Source organism: Buteo buteo, chromosome 5, assembly GCF_964188355.1.
Source record: "Buteo buteo chromosome 5, bButBut1.hap1.1, whole genome shotgun sequence".
NCBI classification, from domain to species: domain Eukaryota; kingdom Metazoa; phylum Chordata; class Aves; order Accipitriformes; family Accipitridae; genus Buteo; species Buteo buteo.
In genome coordinates, this window is record NC_134175.1 from 3,550,343 (window position 1) to 3,563,502 (window position 13,160).

The window sequence follows — 13,160 nt, forward strand, 5'->3', positions numbered from 1 at the left end:
GGAGCTTGTTTACCACTGGTCCTGCGCAGGGTTAACTGACTGATAAATACTTCGGATCTACGATCTTCCAAACTTGCAGTAATAGATGTCCAGCTTGAATCCATAGGCATGCAAAGCTAGAAACCCTGTACTGAAATACTCCTCAGGAAGCCAATCAATTGATTCACAAGAAGGGAACGAGATGCCCTTATTTGGCTGCGGAATGTAGGCAGAAAGCAGTTTGTGAACCCAGCTGGCTACAGGGTGCCCCCAGGGAGAAAAACACAGGATCCCTCCAAAATAGGGAAAAGCCAAGCAGGACTGCCCCAATCCACTCAGCTTTCAGCTAGTTAGTGTCAATTAGAAGGCTGGTTTCTTCCAAGTAACCCTTTCCTGGGCTGTAACTGCTTTCCAGAAAAGCCCTGTGTTGTCCTACCAAGCCCAAAATTAAACAAAAGGAGACCAAAACATCAATTTACGTGAACACAGCATGTTTTGCCCTGTGCTATCTAGGACTGTCAGAGAATACAGCTCCCCCAAGTACTGTCCTAGTTGGCTAATAAAAATATATAGCTGTTAGGCACTTCCCTCCACCATTCCCTTGCTATAAAAGCCACTGTATGAAAAAATGGTAGGTTTCACAGGTTTGTTTTCAAAGAAACAGTTGGAAAGATGAATACTCTACTTACTTTAAGTAGATCAGTTGATTCCATCTCTGTCTTTTTTATTTCCATGTCTCTGTTGTAGTTTATAAACATAGGAGGACTCCCCACATTTCTGGTCACAGATGGTGTACACCATTTTAGACCTGAATCTGAGCTTGAAGTTGAAGTACCAATGCTTGCTGGAAGAGGTGAAGTAGTACAAGAGCGGGTTAAGGCAACAGTTGAAGCTCACTAGGGCTAAGGTGACTCTTCGCATTTTGTAGATCAAGCTGGTAAATGACTCATTCTGGATGACCTGGATTCTCATTAAAAAGTGGAGCAAGTGAGTGAGATGATACGGGAGAAAGCACAAAACACAAATGACCAAGATGATGTAGATAGTGCTCAGGGCCTTCCTCTTGCGAATGCTGTGTTTGATCTGGGAGATCCTCTTAGCAATGAGAGGATAGCTGATTAGAATGATGGAAAATGGGATCACAAACCCAAAAACTAAGGCCAGGATGTTGTAAGGTGCCATGCGAGAAGTCCAGCTACGCGTAGCAAAGTTCTCAAAACACGCTGTCATGTTCCTCACATCACTGTTGTGGAGGGGACCTCCAAGGATAAGCGGAACCATGACACTTAGAGCGACCACCCAAAGGATTGTGACCACCATCACGTAATGGATGACTTTGATCTGGATGTACGTGAAGGGGTGCAACACTGCAATGTAACGATCGACGCAAATGCAGGTGAAAAAGGCAATGCTGAGATAGATGTTGATGTAGTACAAAGTCCCAGTTATCCTACAAGCCATGTCACCAAAGATCCAATTGTTCCGATTCAGGTGGTAATGAATTTTAAAAGGCAAAACACAAACAAACAAGGTGTCTGCCAGAGCTAGATTAATGAGGTATACATAGGAATGAGAAGTGTGCTTTACTTTGCAGGACAGGAGGTACAGAGCCAAGACATTTTCTACCAGTCCTAGCACGAAGACAATGCTGTAGATGACAGTAAACAGGGAATACTGGAAGTCTGCTTCCAAATTGAATTCTGAACTGGCATTGGCAACTGTCTCGCTGGAGACTCCTTCAGTCCAGGAAATATCTGCCATGGTTTCTGCTGGAGTGTAGGGATATCCAACATGGGATAAAAGTCTTAAGCCATCCCTTACCTCAGGAGGTTCTTGAGTTTTACTTCATCTCGAGTGGGCAGGAGCTAAAGCTACACAACTGAGCAAAGTTCCGTCTGGTGAGGTCTGTGGTTCAGAGGTCTGGGCTTGGTATACTTAGATGGAAGGCGGTGTTGCATGTTGCTGTAAGGGAGAATAAATCATTTAAAACACAAGCATTTGAAGTTTACACAGTAAACAGAGCATTTACTGGCATTAAAATCATCACAAGGTGACAATACTGAAATAACAGAGGTAGCAATAACCCCTGTGCCCTCCAAAAAAAAAAAAAAAAAAAAAAAAAAGACATGTAGAAGGCTCTATCTTTAGCTAAGGACAGGCCAGCAATTGAAGCAGTGCAGGAGAACTTCAGCAGTGATATATCTTTGGAGGTCCTGTAATTAATTTCCCATTCCTAAGCCCTACCAAAATTCTTGTGTCACTGCTGAGATGTATGATGTTGTTACCCTGTCCTTAAAAATTTGCAGTGATGGATTGTGCAGGCTTCCCAGGAAAAAGAAAAGCAGTAGAGGCAAAAATAGAAGCAGGACTGCTTTTTCAGTTACTCCAGTGTGACAGTTAACCCAGTACTCTGTATACTGAACTGTTTTATAACCTTGCTGCTGCAGCTTTATAAAGAGCATGCGTGGAACCTTCCTGTTAAAACTAAGAAATATTGTTTAAAGCACAGGACTGAAACAGGTAGCTGGCATCCATACCAAGCTGTTAACCAAATCATAAAGCAGCAGCACCTATCCCCACCCACGTTTATGAGTGGTTCAGGGTGGATGGTCAGTATAGACATCAACTGTTAACATAACAGTAAATGGAAGGGTTCAGCACTTCAGACAAGATGTGCCAGGTCTCTTGGAACAAACATTCATTTGCAGGGGAGTATGTCGTACTGGACACAGTCCTCAGTCATCGTAAGACCTGGTGACATGCATGAAGACAATCTGACAGAAATAGGGGGTTTTCCACCCTTCTCACTCACACTTTTACACCTTAGTTGACATTCATATATAAGGGGGAAGGCTCAGCGTAAGCTGTTGGGTGAATTTACGGCACCTTGAACCTACTCTGCAGGCACATTGCAGAGGGGAAACCACCACTCACCTCAGATACAAAGGAAGCCTAAAGGACTAGTTTATGTGTTCAAAATTCGGGAAAGAGGCACTGTGCAAGTAGGACTCCTCATCTAAGTCAGTCACGTCACGTAAGCAATAAACTGCACTCCAACAGTGCAGATTCCCTCCATCAAATACAAAAGAAATCTGAGCAACTAAGCCAAACATAGACACCTAAACAGAGGCCCTTAAAGGCAGTGGAGAAATTAAACCCAGCTACAATATGCACAACGTTCCTGAAGCGGAGCCATTGAAAGCACAAAAACACAAAGGTTGTTGGGTACTTTCCAAAGGAAACTCTGAAATCACACTTCCTCCCAATAGTTGTTTATCTAATGAAGTCAAAAGCACCCAAGATAACTGGAAGATTAGAAAGGAAAAAAAAAAATGGTTTCACTTTAAGTAGGCAAGTAGACCTATCTGCTTACATAGGTCTTTCACGTAATGGCAAAGGGTTTGTACACACACAGGAAAGTTAATACAAAACCAGGCATGGCTACGCCATAACTTTAAGCAGCATAGGACTTGAAACAACCTTTATATCTGACTTTTGCCAGAGCAAGAGCCCCCAAACATCTATCTTTTCTAGGGTCGGAGTATAGTGTTGCAACTGAGGAAAGATAAGGCAGAGGCCTGTAAAGCCATTAAAGGGGTAGGACAGGCAAAGGAGACTGATTAGCTACTGCTTCTCACAAGACTAGCACAGTAAGGACATCCGTAGGCACTACCAGGTAACAGCTCCAGAACAAACAAAAGGAATTTTTCCAAACAGCACATACATCGTCCCAAGATTCTGTAGAAGCCAGACACAAGAGTTTCTATATGCTTAATGCTGACTGACTGCTGTGAGATGGCAAAATGAATCTTGCTAAAGGACTGCCTAGAGAACTGATTCCACTCAGATCCCCGGCAGTACGGTTACAAGGCCTTACAAAGGCACAGAAGCTGCTTGTACCACGATACTACACTAATATAATTTCCTTTCAGCACTTGTAGTCTCATTTAATCCCCTAAATCCCTCCCCATCTGAAATAGGATCCCACATTATGTCTCTCACTCTTACAGTGGACGGTGAGTGATGCTAATACCTCAATTGCTGGGAAGTAACAAGTGAAGCTCCTCACAGAGATGCTCGTACCCACTAGCGCTCACAATCCCTAGATGCAGCCCATCAAGTAGCATGAACCCATTTAAGCTTAACTACAGCAGAAGTCAGGAACAGCGGAAGGGAGGGTGGAAATAACACAACACTGACACAGAGTATTTTACAAGTCTCACAAGTCCGTCTGCTACCCAGTTCCAGTTATATAAGCACTGCAGGACCCCGCCACGTACATCGATCTGTTTGAAAATATTTTCATTCCCTGTGACAGAAGTGACAAGAGTCTACAACTAAACGTGTATTTTCCAAGTATATAGCCACTTCCATCTCGTATAATAATGTAGCATTTAAAAAAATATGGAGTCTGATCAAATTCCAGATTCAGCTTTGCTTCCCCAGAGTTGTTTTGTTTTGGGGTGGGGTTTTTTTGGTTTGGGTTTTCTTTTTTGGGGGGAGGGCTGTTATTTCTTCCAGAACCAAAAAGCACCACTGAATTTCTCTTTCTGTACAAAGTTATTTGATTTACAAAAACGCAGAAAAGCATACATCAAAGTTTCCACTGGATTTTGAGTTCATTAGACTATTAGAAATGTTTTCATATAAAACCAAGCTTGAGTCTTTGAACTCTGGTCAGGTATGAGGTTTTTCTGGTTTTAGTTTTAAAGCATCACTATCAAACAATCAGAAAGACAGATCTCCCCATGTATTGGATGTCCAAACTGAATTAACTGAAACAAATTAGTAATGCAACAACACAAGAAGGAAAAGAATGCTAAGTATTCATTGATAATAAGTAACAAGTATTAATGATGGACATCAAAAAAAATGATTCAGACTAGGAGTTTGTACAGAAGTTCTCTACTGATAGTACATTTTATGATGCTAAGACAACATGTTCTTTAATTAGATGTCTTTAGGTTCTTTTTAACAGTTGCTCTGGGATTTAAAAAACAAAGCAAAAACCCACAACAGTTCTTTGTGCTAACTGCAGAATTAGCCAGTTTGCCTACTTCTAGACTACTGCCTGGATAGCTGAACCTGGGTTGCTCAGTTACTGGATTTGATAACAAGCCCATCAACACAATAGGTTTTTATTGTAACCAGAAGTTGGGAAACATTTGCAGAAACATCAATAGCAGGTATTTTTGCACTGTGACTATTAAAAAAAAAAGTGATACCTGAGCCTGCAGTAGCAGTTAGCTTGATTAACACCCAAACAGCATTAGCATTTTGTTTGGTTTTCTGTCCCGTAAAGACTTATAATAAATTTGGTTAGAAAGTTAACTTACCAGAGCTCAGATCATCATCTCATGCAAAAGCTGCAGATGAGTACAATGGCTTCTCCAAAGAGTCCTCACAACTACGAGGTCACTGCTAAGCTCTTCTGCACAGACTTTTAACACCAGAGCAAACTGCCCTGTAAGACACACTGCAGAGCTCTCCCACACTGTTCTACAGAGAGAAACCACAGGAAGTGAAGATGAAAAGCTGTCGCTCAGATCCAAGACAAAGCACTTGCCCCACTAGTGAAGTGTCCCCCCAACAGAACTGCGGAGAGTGCACAGCACACAGCCAGCACTAGTGCACGCTTTAATTCTCTCCATGTATCCACTGCACGAGGGAGGCACGATGCTCCCACCCAAAGCCACCCTTGATCACCTCCAGCCCGCCCTGCCCTCCAGTCCCAGCAGTCTGCAGAGCAAGGCTTGCCTCTCTGGAACCAGGTACCAGTGCTTCAGTCTGAGAAACTTTGAAATAGGCCTGTAGCTGCACTCTCACTTCTCCTCAAAGGGAGGAAGAGCAAGACTTTGATGCCGTTCCCTTTCAGGCAAACCGCTGCCCAAAAACATATGGGCACATTATGGTTTGGAACACAGATAGACAAGCCCACTGTTTGTGCTGAAAAAAATCACTGCAGTGTGTTACAGCATCCCTACCTCTGGGTACTTATCCAGCAAGGCTGTACCAGAAAAGCACAAACAGGTACCACGCTAGCAACACAGCAGCTTCAACTCTTCTTTTCCATGGTAGAGACCCAGGACTCCTCCAAAGTTCTGTCGTCTTCTTTGGGAATGAGTCCCTAAGGTAACAAAGCAGCTAGCAGTCAGCATGCCCCACAGGAAGGAAGGGAGTAACCAGAAGTATCTTGCCTTTCCTTCCCATGCTGTCAAAAGTAGGTCTCTAGCAAAACTGCTACCTGGAATAGAGTGAGGAAAAGATGTATCACTTCTCATGAGGAGACATCCAGAAACGAGCTGCCCTCATATTCTGTATCAGAACCACTCACTAACTCGATCCCCACAGCCAAAGACAAGGTGGCCTTAAGAGAGGTGAAAAAGAACTGCTGCCTCCCCCTCTGCCTACCTTGTGGCTCTCCACCATGCAAACAGAGATTGGAAACTCCACAGCCTCTCAAGAGGCTACGAAGATTCTTCCTTTATTTATCTGAACGCAATAGTCTATATCACTTTGAATTGCCACATAAAAAAAACATCCTCTTACCAGATCAAGTCAGCTGTCTGCTCTGAGAAACTGGCTTTGTCTGTAATTCGTCTCCTCCTCTCACAGACAAAGGGGAGATTAATTATGGTGGTACCAACCATCTCAGCTGGACGTTACTTCCACTGCAGAAGTGTTTAAACTAGGTATTGTTTCTTCTGTGAACTTCAGAAATCAAATTTTTCATCCTCTTTGCTGTAACCTGGCACTCTTAACAACAATTTTATAACCAAAACAGGCAGAGATTCTGGTGTCATTCATGAGACAAAAACCCCACAAGTTACCCAATGTGTATTTTATTGATTGGGCAAGCAGGCAAAACCTGAGATCAGTGTCATTTAAAAATAAAAAAAATAAATAAATAAGAGTTATCTCGGCTCCCTGCTCTGCACTACGATTCACACACCCTTAGATTGCTGACAGACTAGCATGCTCTGCAGCACTGCTGCACCAACAACTATGGAAGAGCAGAAGGCAACAACAAGAAAATTGGAGCCCAGCAACAGCGGGGCAGCCACCTTCCAGCTACAGAGCCTCCACTGCCAAAAGTGCTAATCATTTCATGATTAGGCTGACTCACTCATATAGTTGTTCCTGTGCTATTAGCCCAGTCTGTGACCATTAAAACAGGTTTCAAGTGACCTCAAAGGAACTTTGTTCTGTAATATGCCACATCCTAAGTGGAACAGACATAACTGTACCAGAGAACAGGATAATGTAAAAGGCAACATAGTTCAGTAAGAGAGTGATTGTTGATGAGGAGAGGAAATGGCGAGTACTTTCAAAGGCTGCTTCTGTAAGTCACTGCATCAAAGAGTAACAGTTGTCCCTTGCGCTATGTTGCACAAAGGCAGGGTTACAGAGGAGAGGGGCAGAGAGGAAATGCTACTTTCTCCCCCGTTCTAAGTCTGTATCCCTCCCACACACACCACAGAAGGAAAAAAACAAACCCACCAAACACCAAAAAACCCAAGCCCCACTCCTTCCTTCTTCTGTTTGAGACAGGCACCAGAATTTCAGAAGAAAAAGCAGTTCTGAAAGCAGTACGGAGTTGTTCTTCTTTTCCCCTTGGCAGTCTCAGATGTCAAGAACAAATGGTAGGAAGATGCCTACAGTCACAGTCAATGATTTTTATTGAGACAAGACCGCGTATTGTGTAGTGCGCTTGGCAAACCTCCATCACATATCCACAACAGTCCTTTCAGACATGGCTGTATCTCATAGAGCTGCTATTCTCCTGGGCCAACTGTAGCATTCAAATCTGAGAGAAAAAAAAAAAAGAAAACATTAAATTAGGGAGAAAGATGGCACTGAAACCACCTGAAAGCACTTAATCTGGGGTCTTCATTTCCCACCTGGGCTCCCTCCCCACTGGCACAGACAGCTCCACAGCCAGCACTATCAGAAAAAGCACCATTGGAGAGGGCCAGCACCAGGAAGCAGCAGCTGCCTTTTCAAGGCTACGCCAAGTGCTCAGAACTACATTCAAGCTCCTTGCACTGCTCTTTGCTGCTTGCCTTTCCCTTCTGTCTTCTTTAAGACCCGGTGTGTGCACTGCTGCTGCACAGGAGAGCATGCTCTAAGCCCACCTGTAGGAAGTCTGTGGTTTGGCTGAGACAAGGCAGCCTGGAAAAGGTCTGCAGTGTGGTGCAAAGTCCTCTGTATCCACTTTTCACGAGTGCTGGATTAATCAGAGACAGATTAATCCTTGCAGCTTTAAATACCTGCTATTCCTAGCAGGGATGTCAAAATTCTGTGACATCCATTTGCTATCTTCTGCAAATTTGCCACATACACCCCTTTTTTTTTTTTTCCTAAGCTAGAAAACTTCAATAGTTTAGATGAGATGCTGTTATATTAAGAGAGCCACCATATAAGCAAAAGGATGATCTGTTCTCCAGTCCATACAATCCTCTCGTAAATACCAAGGGAGAAGCAAGGGAACAGAAGTGGATCTGTAGACACCTAGATACCACAGACAATTTGGTCTTTAAACATTGTCCGGGACAGAACAAGCATTTATGCTAACGGAAAGTATCATTCATGTTGAGATCTCAGTCATTGTCAACACAACTTCTTTTACTACCCTGCAAGTAAGAGGAGGAAATCTACTAGGAAAAAAAACAAAATAACAATTTTTCCATAGCAACTGCTGTAAACACCTCCACAGTCCAGGGCATTCACTGTGATGAGGGTGTCAATGAATAACACTGTGAGCCATAGGTCAGACAGCACATAAAGGAAGACTGTGGGTGTTACTGCTCCCTTCAGTATTAGATCTGACTCCTACAAAAAGAACACCATTCCCTGCATTCACGTACCTGCTTCATCGTATTCCACTGATTTTAGAAAGAGTCCAGATGGCGGAGCCATGGCATTTGGTGGAAAAGCCCGTGCATCTTTTATCTCCAGTAATTTCTTTATATGAAGAGGTGTTAACTTTCCCTGGCCGACTGCAACTAAAGCCCCAACCATTCTTCGGACCTGGAAAACCAGAGAACACAGCTTAGGAGCTGCCCTTGTAAAACTTAAAGAGGTTAGGAAATTCTGTCCAGAGTCCTACACTTGTGCTATCACCAGTATTATAGCAGCCCTCAGTTACCACTGATGGCGAGTCAAGCTAGAAACCTAATCAGAGAGTTCAGTGCCTGTCACTTGGGAAGGAACGATATCACCATGATTTCTTAATATAAGCCTGCTCCTGAATATAGGTACATCATTATTATTAAACCCATAGTTTGTAGAAAGCCTAATTTCTGGTGTTCCTCTACTGCTCCTAGTACCATCAGTTCCTAGTACCATCAGTGCCATGCGCTTTTCTCCTAGTCCAGCTGGGTATTAAGAAAGAAGCAAGCATCTCCCCACATAAAGAATGCTTTGACCCTTGTTTTAGGTGCCACTGAAGTATCCCAAGTCATGCCCCAGACTCACTCATGAGGGTTCAAGCCAGTCCTGGCTGCCCCTTGTACACCTTTGGTATCACATACCTTCAGGGAGCATTTCCAATGTTCACTTTATTTCTTTGGAAAGATCATACTCCCTTAGTCCCTGAGCACGCCCCAGCAGTTACATTCACCCCACAGCCTACGGAGGAAAGGTGTTCTTTCCACTTTTGGCAGGGATGCCAAGGGCTGCCTAGGTTCTGTACTGATTGAGGTGACATGACAACATGGAGCAGCTAAGCTTGTCTGCAATGCGCAGAGGCACAGCATCTTCTAGTGACCAAAGCTGGTGGTAGGGAAGGGAAAAGAACTAGCAAAATTACCTCGCTTCCTTTAAGTCTTCCCTCCCTACAACTAAAGGCATTAGTAAGAATGAGATGAGGACCTGTAATATAATAACCTCCAGCTACACAACACTGCCTTGGAGCAGGGCTTGGTCTCGTCACACATGGGAAGCAAGCTGAGCAGAGGATGGTTTCCGTTTCAGAAACAACAGCAGCACCCACACGTCCGCCTGTGGCAGGAAGCTCACATGCTTGCTGGGAGAGCTGAGTTCACAGGTGGTTCTTAATACATAAGCAACACTGTTTGCAGGTGGGGGACTATGTAGGGGCTTGCTTCTCTCTCAGAAAGCCAAAAAGTAAGAGGAAAAAAAAACCCTAAGCAGGACAGCCCATAAGACAACACCCGCCCAGTGCAGCAAACTGGTATTTCAAACACCTCTCCATGTCACAACTTCCCTTCCCTCCCCTCCACGCTCAGCAATTCCAGACCTAGTCAGCACAAATTTCACACCACAGTGCTCACCGCCTGTGTAAACACCCCTCACACTTCAGAATCCCTTTGGCTAAAGGGCGCTCTTTCCTTCTATATCCCTAGAAGACATGTTGTTCCAGGAGGGCCAAGACTTGTATCTGCCAACGACACCTGCACACCAAAAGCTAGTTCCCTATGGCTAGCTATCTCTTACATCCCTGTGTGGTGGCTAAATTTCTCTCCACCCCTTTCACAAGCTGAAGCCATCCTTCTGAAGGCAGAGTACTGCTCACTAATCCTCCTGGTACTTCTTATGTCAAGGCAGCCGCATGAAGCTACTGTTGAGGAATAACTGACAAGTAAGAGCCCCTCAACTCGTGCCAGAAGTACTCTCAGCAAGGCACTCTTAGAGAGACTTTTATCCAGAGACTAGTATACAGGTGATTACCTACTTCCCATAGGCATCAAGAAAGCTTGAGCAAGAAACATCTGGGGATGGTTCAGGGAAACATCTATTTCCCTGGGGAAACAAAGGATGAAACAGAGAAGGGCCGTCCTTTTCAGGCTTTTTGTTCAGCAAGAGATAAATCCCAAGGAAAGCTAGGCCCTGTCCCAGTGCTCCTGGAGAAAACAGGCTTGTGTGAACAGTCCCATCGTGAGAAACGCCTCTCTGAGGGGAAAGAAATAGCACAACGCAATGAACTTAACCAGCTTGGTGGTGTCCAGCGAGGCAGGAGCTGAACCCCCTTCCAAAAGCTGCCAGCACTTTGCTTGGGCTTGCCTATACTCATTTTCACAGGAGAGGTCACACGGCCCAAGGGAACATGCCACAGATTTTCTGGGCCCGAGTCTTATCTGACATAGAGAAGCCACACTGAAACCCAGCCCTTGCCATGGGCTGATCCTCAGCCACTGCACTTTCACCATTTCCTAGTCATTCTTCTCTGTCCGCACTGGAAGAACTGTCCTCCAGTCTCAAATTTTACAGGCAACAGCAGTACCAGCCCATGTGGGGGAAACTGGTCAAGCAGACACCGTCCTGTCTGATTCACCTTCTCATGCTGCTGCCAGAACACATCCCCACTGGTGCAGGCATGATTAGTCATTTGGCCTAAATAAACATTCATTCTATTCATGACCTTTCAAAGCACACCAAGCTCTCCAAAAACTTAAATGTAGTGCTGTGATGCAGCATTGGTCAAGTTTCTGATCCATTAACATTTACAAAAGAACAAACCAAAGCCCACTAAGCAACCTGATCATGTTTATTACCATTAAGAAGAAAGGTCCAACAAGCCAAGATATATTTATCCAAAGGCAAGCGCTGTCTCTCCTTATATGCTCTGATCTTAAACTGCACTGTGAAGTGCCAAGAGCCTGCCTTTAAGCAGATGGCACAGAGAAGCAGCACAGATCCTTGGCATATGTTATTTTATCCATCCCTCACTAGAGGTCATTGTATGCTGTGACTTTAGCTTTGATGTCTCCACACTTGGAGTTAGCTAGTGTAAATGCAGACTAATAGTACGCATCTGAAATAGCCATGTGCTTGGTGTCTCCCCCCTTCTGCATGCTGTTCCACAAAAATAAATACATACAGCTTCTGGGGCTGTTCAAGCCTTTTCTCTAATAAAAACATCCAGATGTCAATACTTATCATAGCAGCTATACGAGATATGAAGTCCATCTAGCCTAGTCTCCTCTTTATGATGGAGGGCAGAAGAAGATGCTCAGGTAGAAGAGTGCAAGTTCAGCACGTACAGCCTGTTCCTGCTTCGCTGCTGCCTGCCACTTCGCTGTAAGGCAGCTGCTGTGAACAAGGTTCAGGGAGGGCATTAGGCTGAGCTGAGTATTAGGGTAACTGTTCTCTCTGCACAACATCACTAAGTAGCATTTCCGTTCTAATGCACTAAATGGGTTACCAGCATTTTCTCTTTGTCACAAGAGCATCTGAAGCAAATCCCTGCTGTATATCAAGCCCTTCTCAAGCATGTTGTTGATCTTCCCTTGCTCATATCCAGACACCCACTGTCAGTGAGCTTACAGAGCATTACTTGGCACAGGATAAAAACAAATTTGGTTTGTCAAAACAGAATAACAAATAGCTGCTTGCTGTTCCCACAAAACACCCCCTCTCTCCTCCAAAAAACAAGCCCTTTCTTGCCTGTTCTCTGTCTCCAGTGCGACCATGGCCAGGATAGACAGACTGAGAACAGCCAACTCTTTCCTAATGAGGTGATCCATTAAGTTGTGGAGAGAGCTGTCTCCCCTGAGGATAGCAGCAAAACCCCACTGGAGTTATTTCAAAGAAAACCCAGTGGAGGCTAGACAGCATGGCAGAGGGAAAAGATCCTGCAGTTATGCCTGCACAGCTGAATCAGGTCTTCCCATCTCTCCTTTGTGCAACACTGAGAATTACTTCATGCTCCAAAGCCAGAAAGTAAAATTCCAGGCAGTCTTTGCTGGGCCCAGTGCCATTCAGCAGAGCAAGAACATATGTCTGTTGGTTTTTACCACTCAGACTGCAAGGACAAAGATTGCGGAAAACAAAACTTTCCATCCTCCCACACGATTCTGTGACTTTGGACATACATTTTAGACACAAACTTAAGAGATTCTGGTTCTACTGGATCAAACAAAGAATAGAGAACCTTTCCTCTCTGACGCTAGGTCCCTGTGTGTGTCACGCAGCTGTAACACCAGCTCTGCAACACAGATGGCACTATGCAAGGACACAACATTGCTAAACCGACCAATAGTTGTAGTGATAGCAGCACTTTGGTTTTTGGAGGTAAAGTGTGTGCTGAATACAGCACCAAACAGTACCTGTCGGTAAACAAATGATCTGCTCCTGAACTTCAACTCCCAAAACTCCAGTCCCCTAAAGAAAGGAACAAAAAAAAAAAAACAAACCAAAAAGTGTTTAAAATCACATTT

General features: G+C 44.2%; 1 protein-coding gene across 5 annotated transcripts in view; it reads right to left on the reverse strand.

Moving 5' to 3' along the window:
* The window catches only part of PUSL1 (pseudouridine synthase like 1), a 39,317-nt gene that overhangs the window by 2,020 nt on the left and 24,137 nt on the right, over window positions 1-13,160 (reverse strand). For 2 of the 5 annotated variants that reach the window (XM_075027251.1, XM_075027248.1), the window contains exons 6-10: window positions 13,050-13,104; window positions 8,847-9,009; window positions 5,964-7,786; window positions 5,316-5,478; window positions 1,748-1,941 (exon numbers count right to left, since the gene is read on the reverse strand). In XM_075027251.1, the coding sequence (XP_074883352.1) occupies window positions 7,755-7,786; window positions 8,847-9,009; window positions 13,050-13,104 (250 nt within the window). In that variant the 3' untranslated portion in view covers window positions 1,748-1,941; window positions 5,316-5,478; window positions 5,964-7,754. Of the gene's footprint in view, window positions 1-668; window positions 1,942-5,315; window positions 5,577-5,963; window positions 7,787-8,846; window positions 9,010-13,049; window positions 13,105-13,160 lie in introns of those variants that run through there. The other 3 variants (XM_075027249.1, XM_075027246.1, XM_075027247.1) reach the window with 3 other exon arrangements.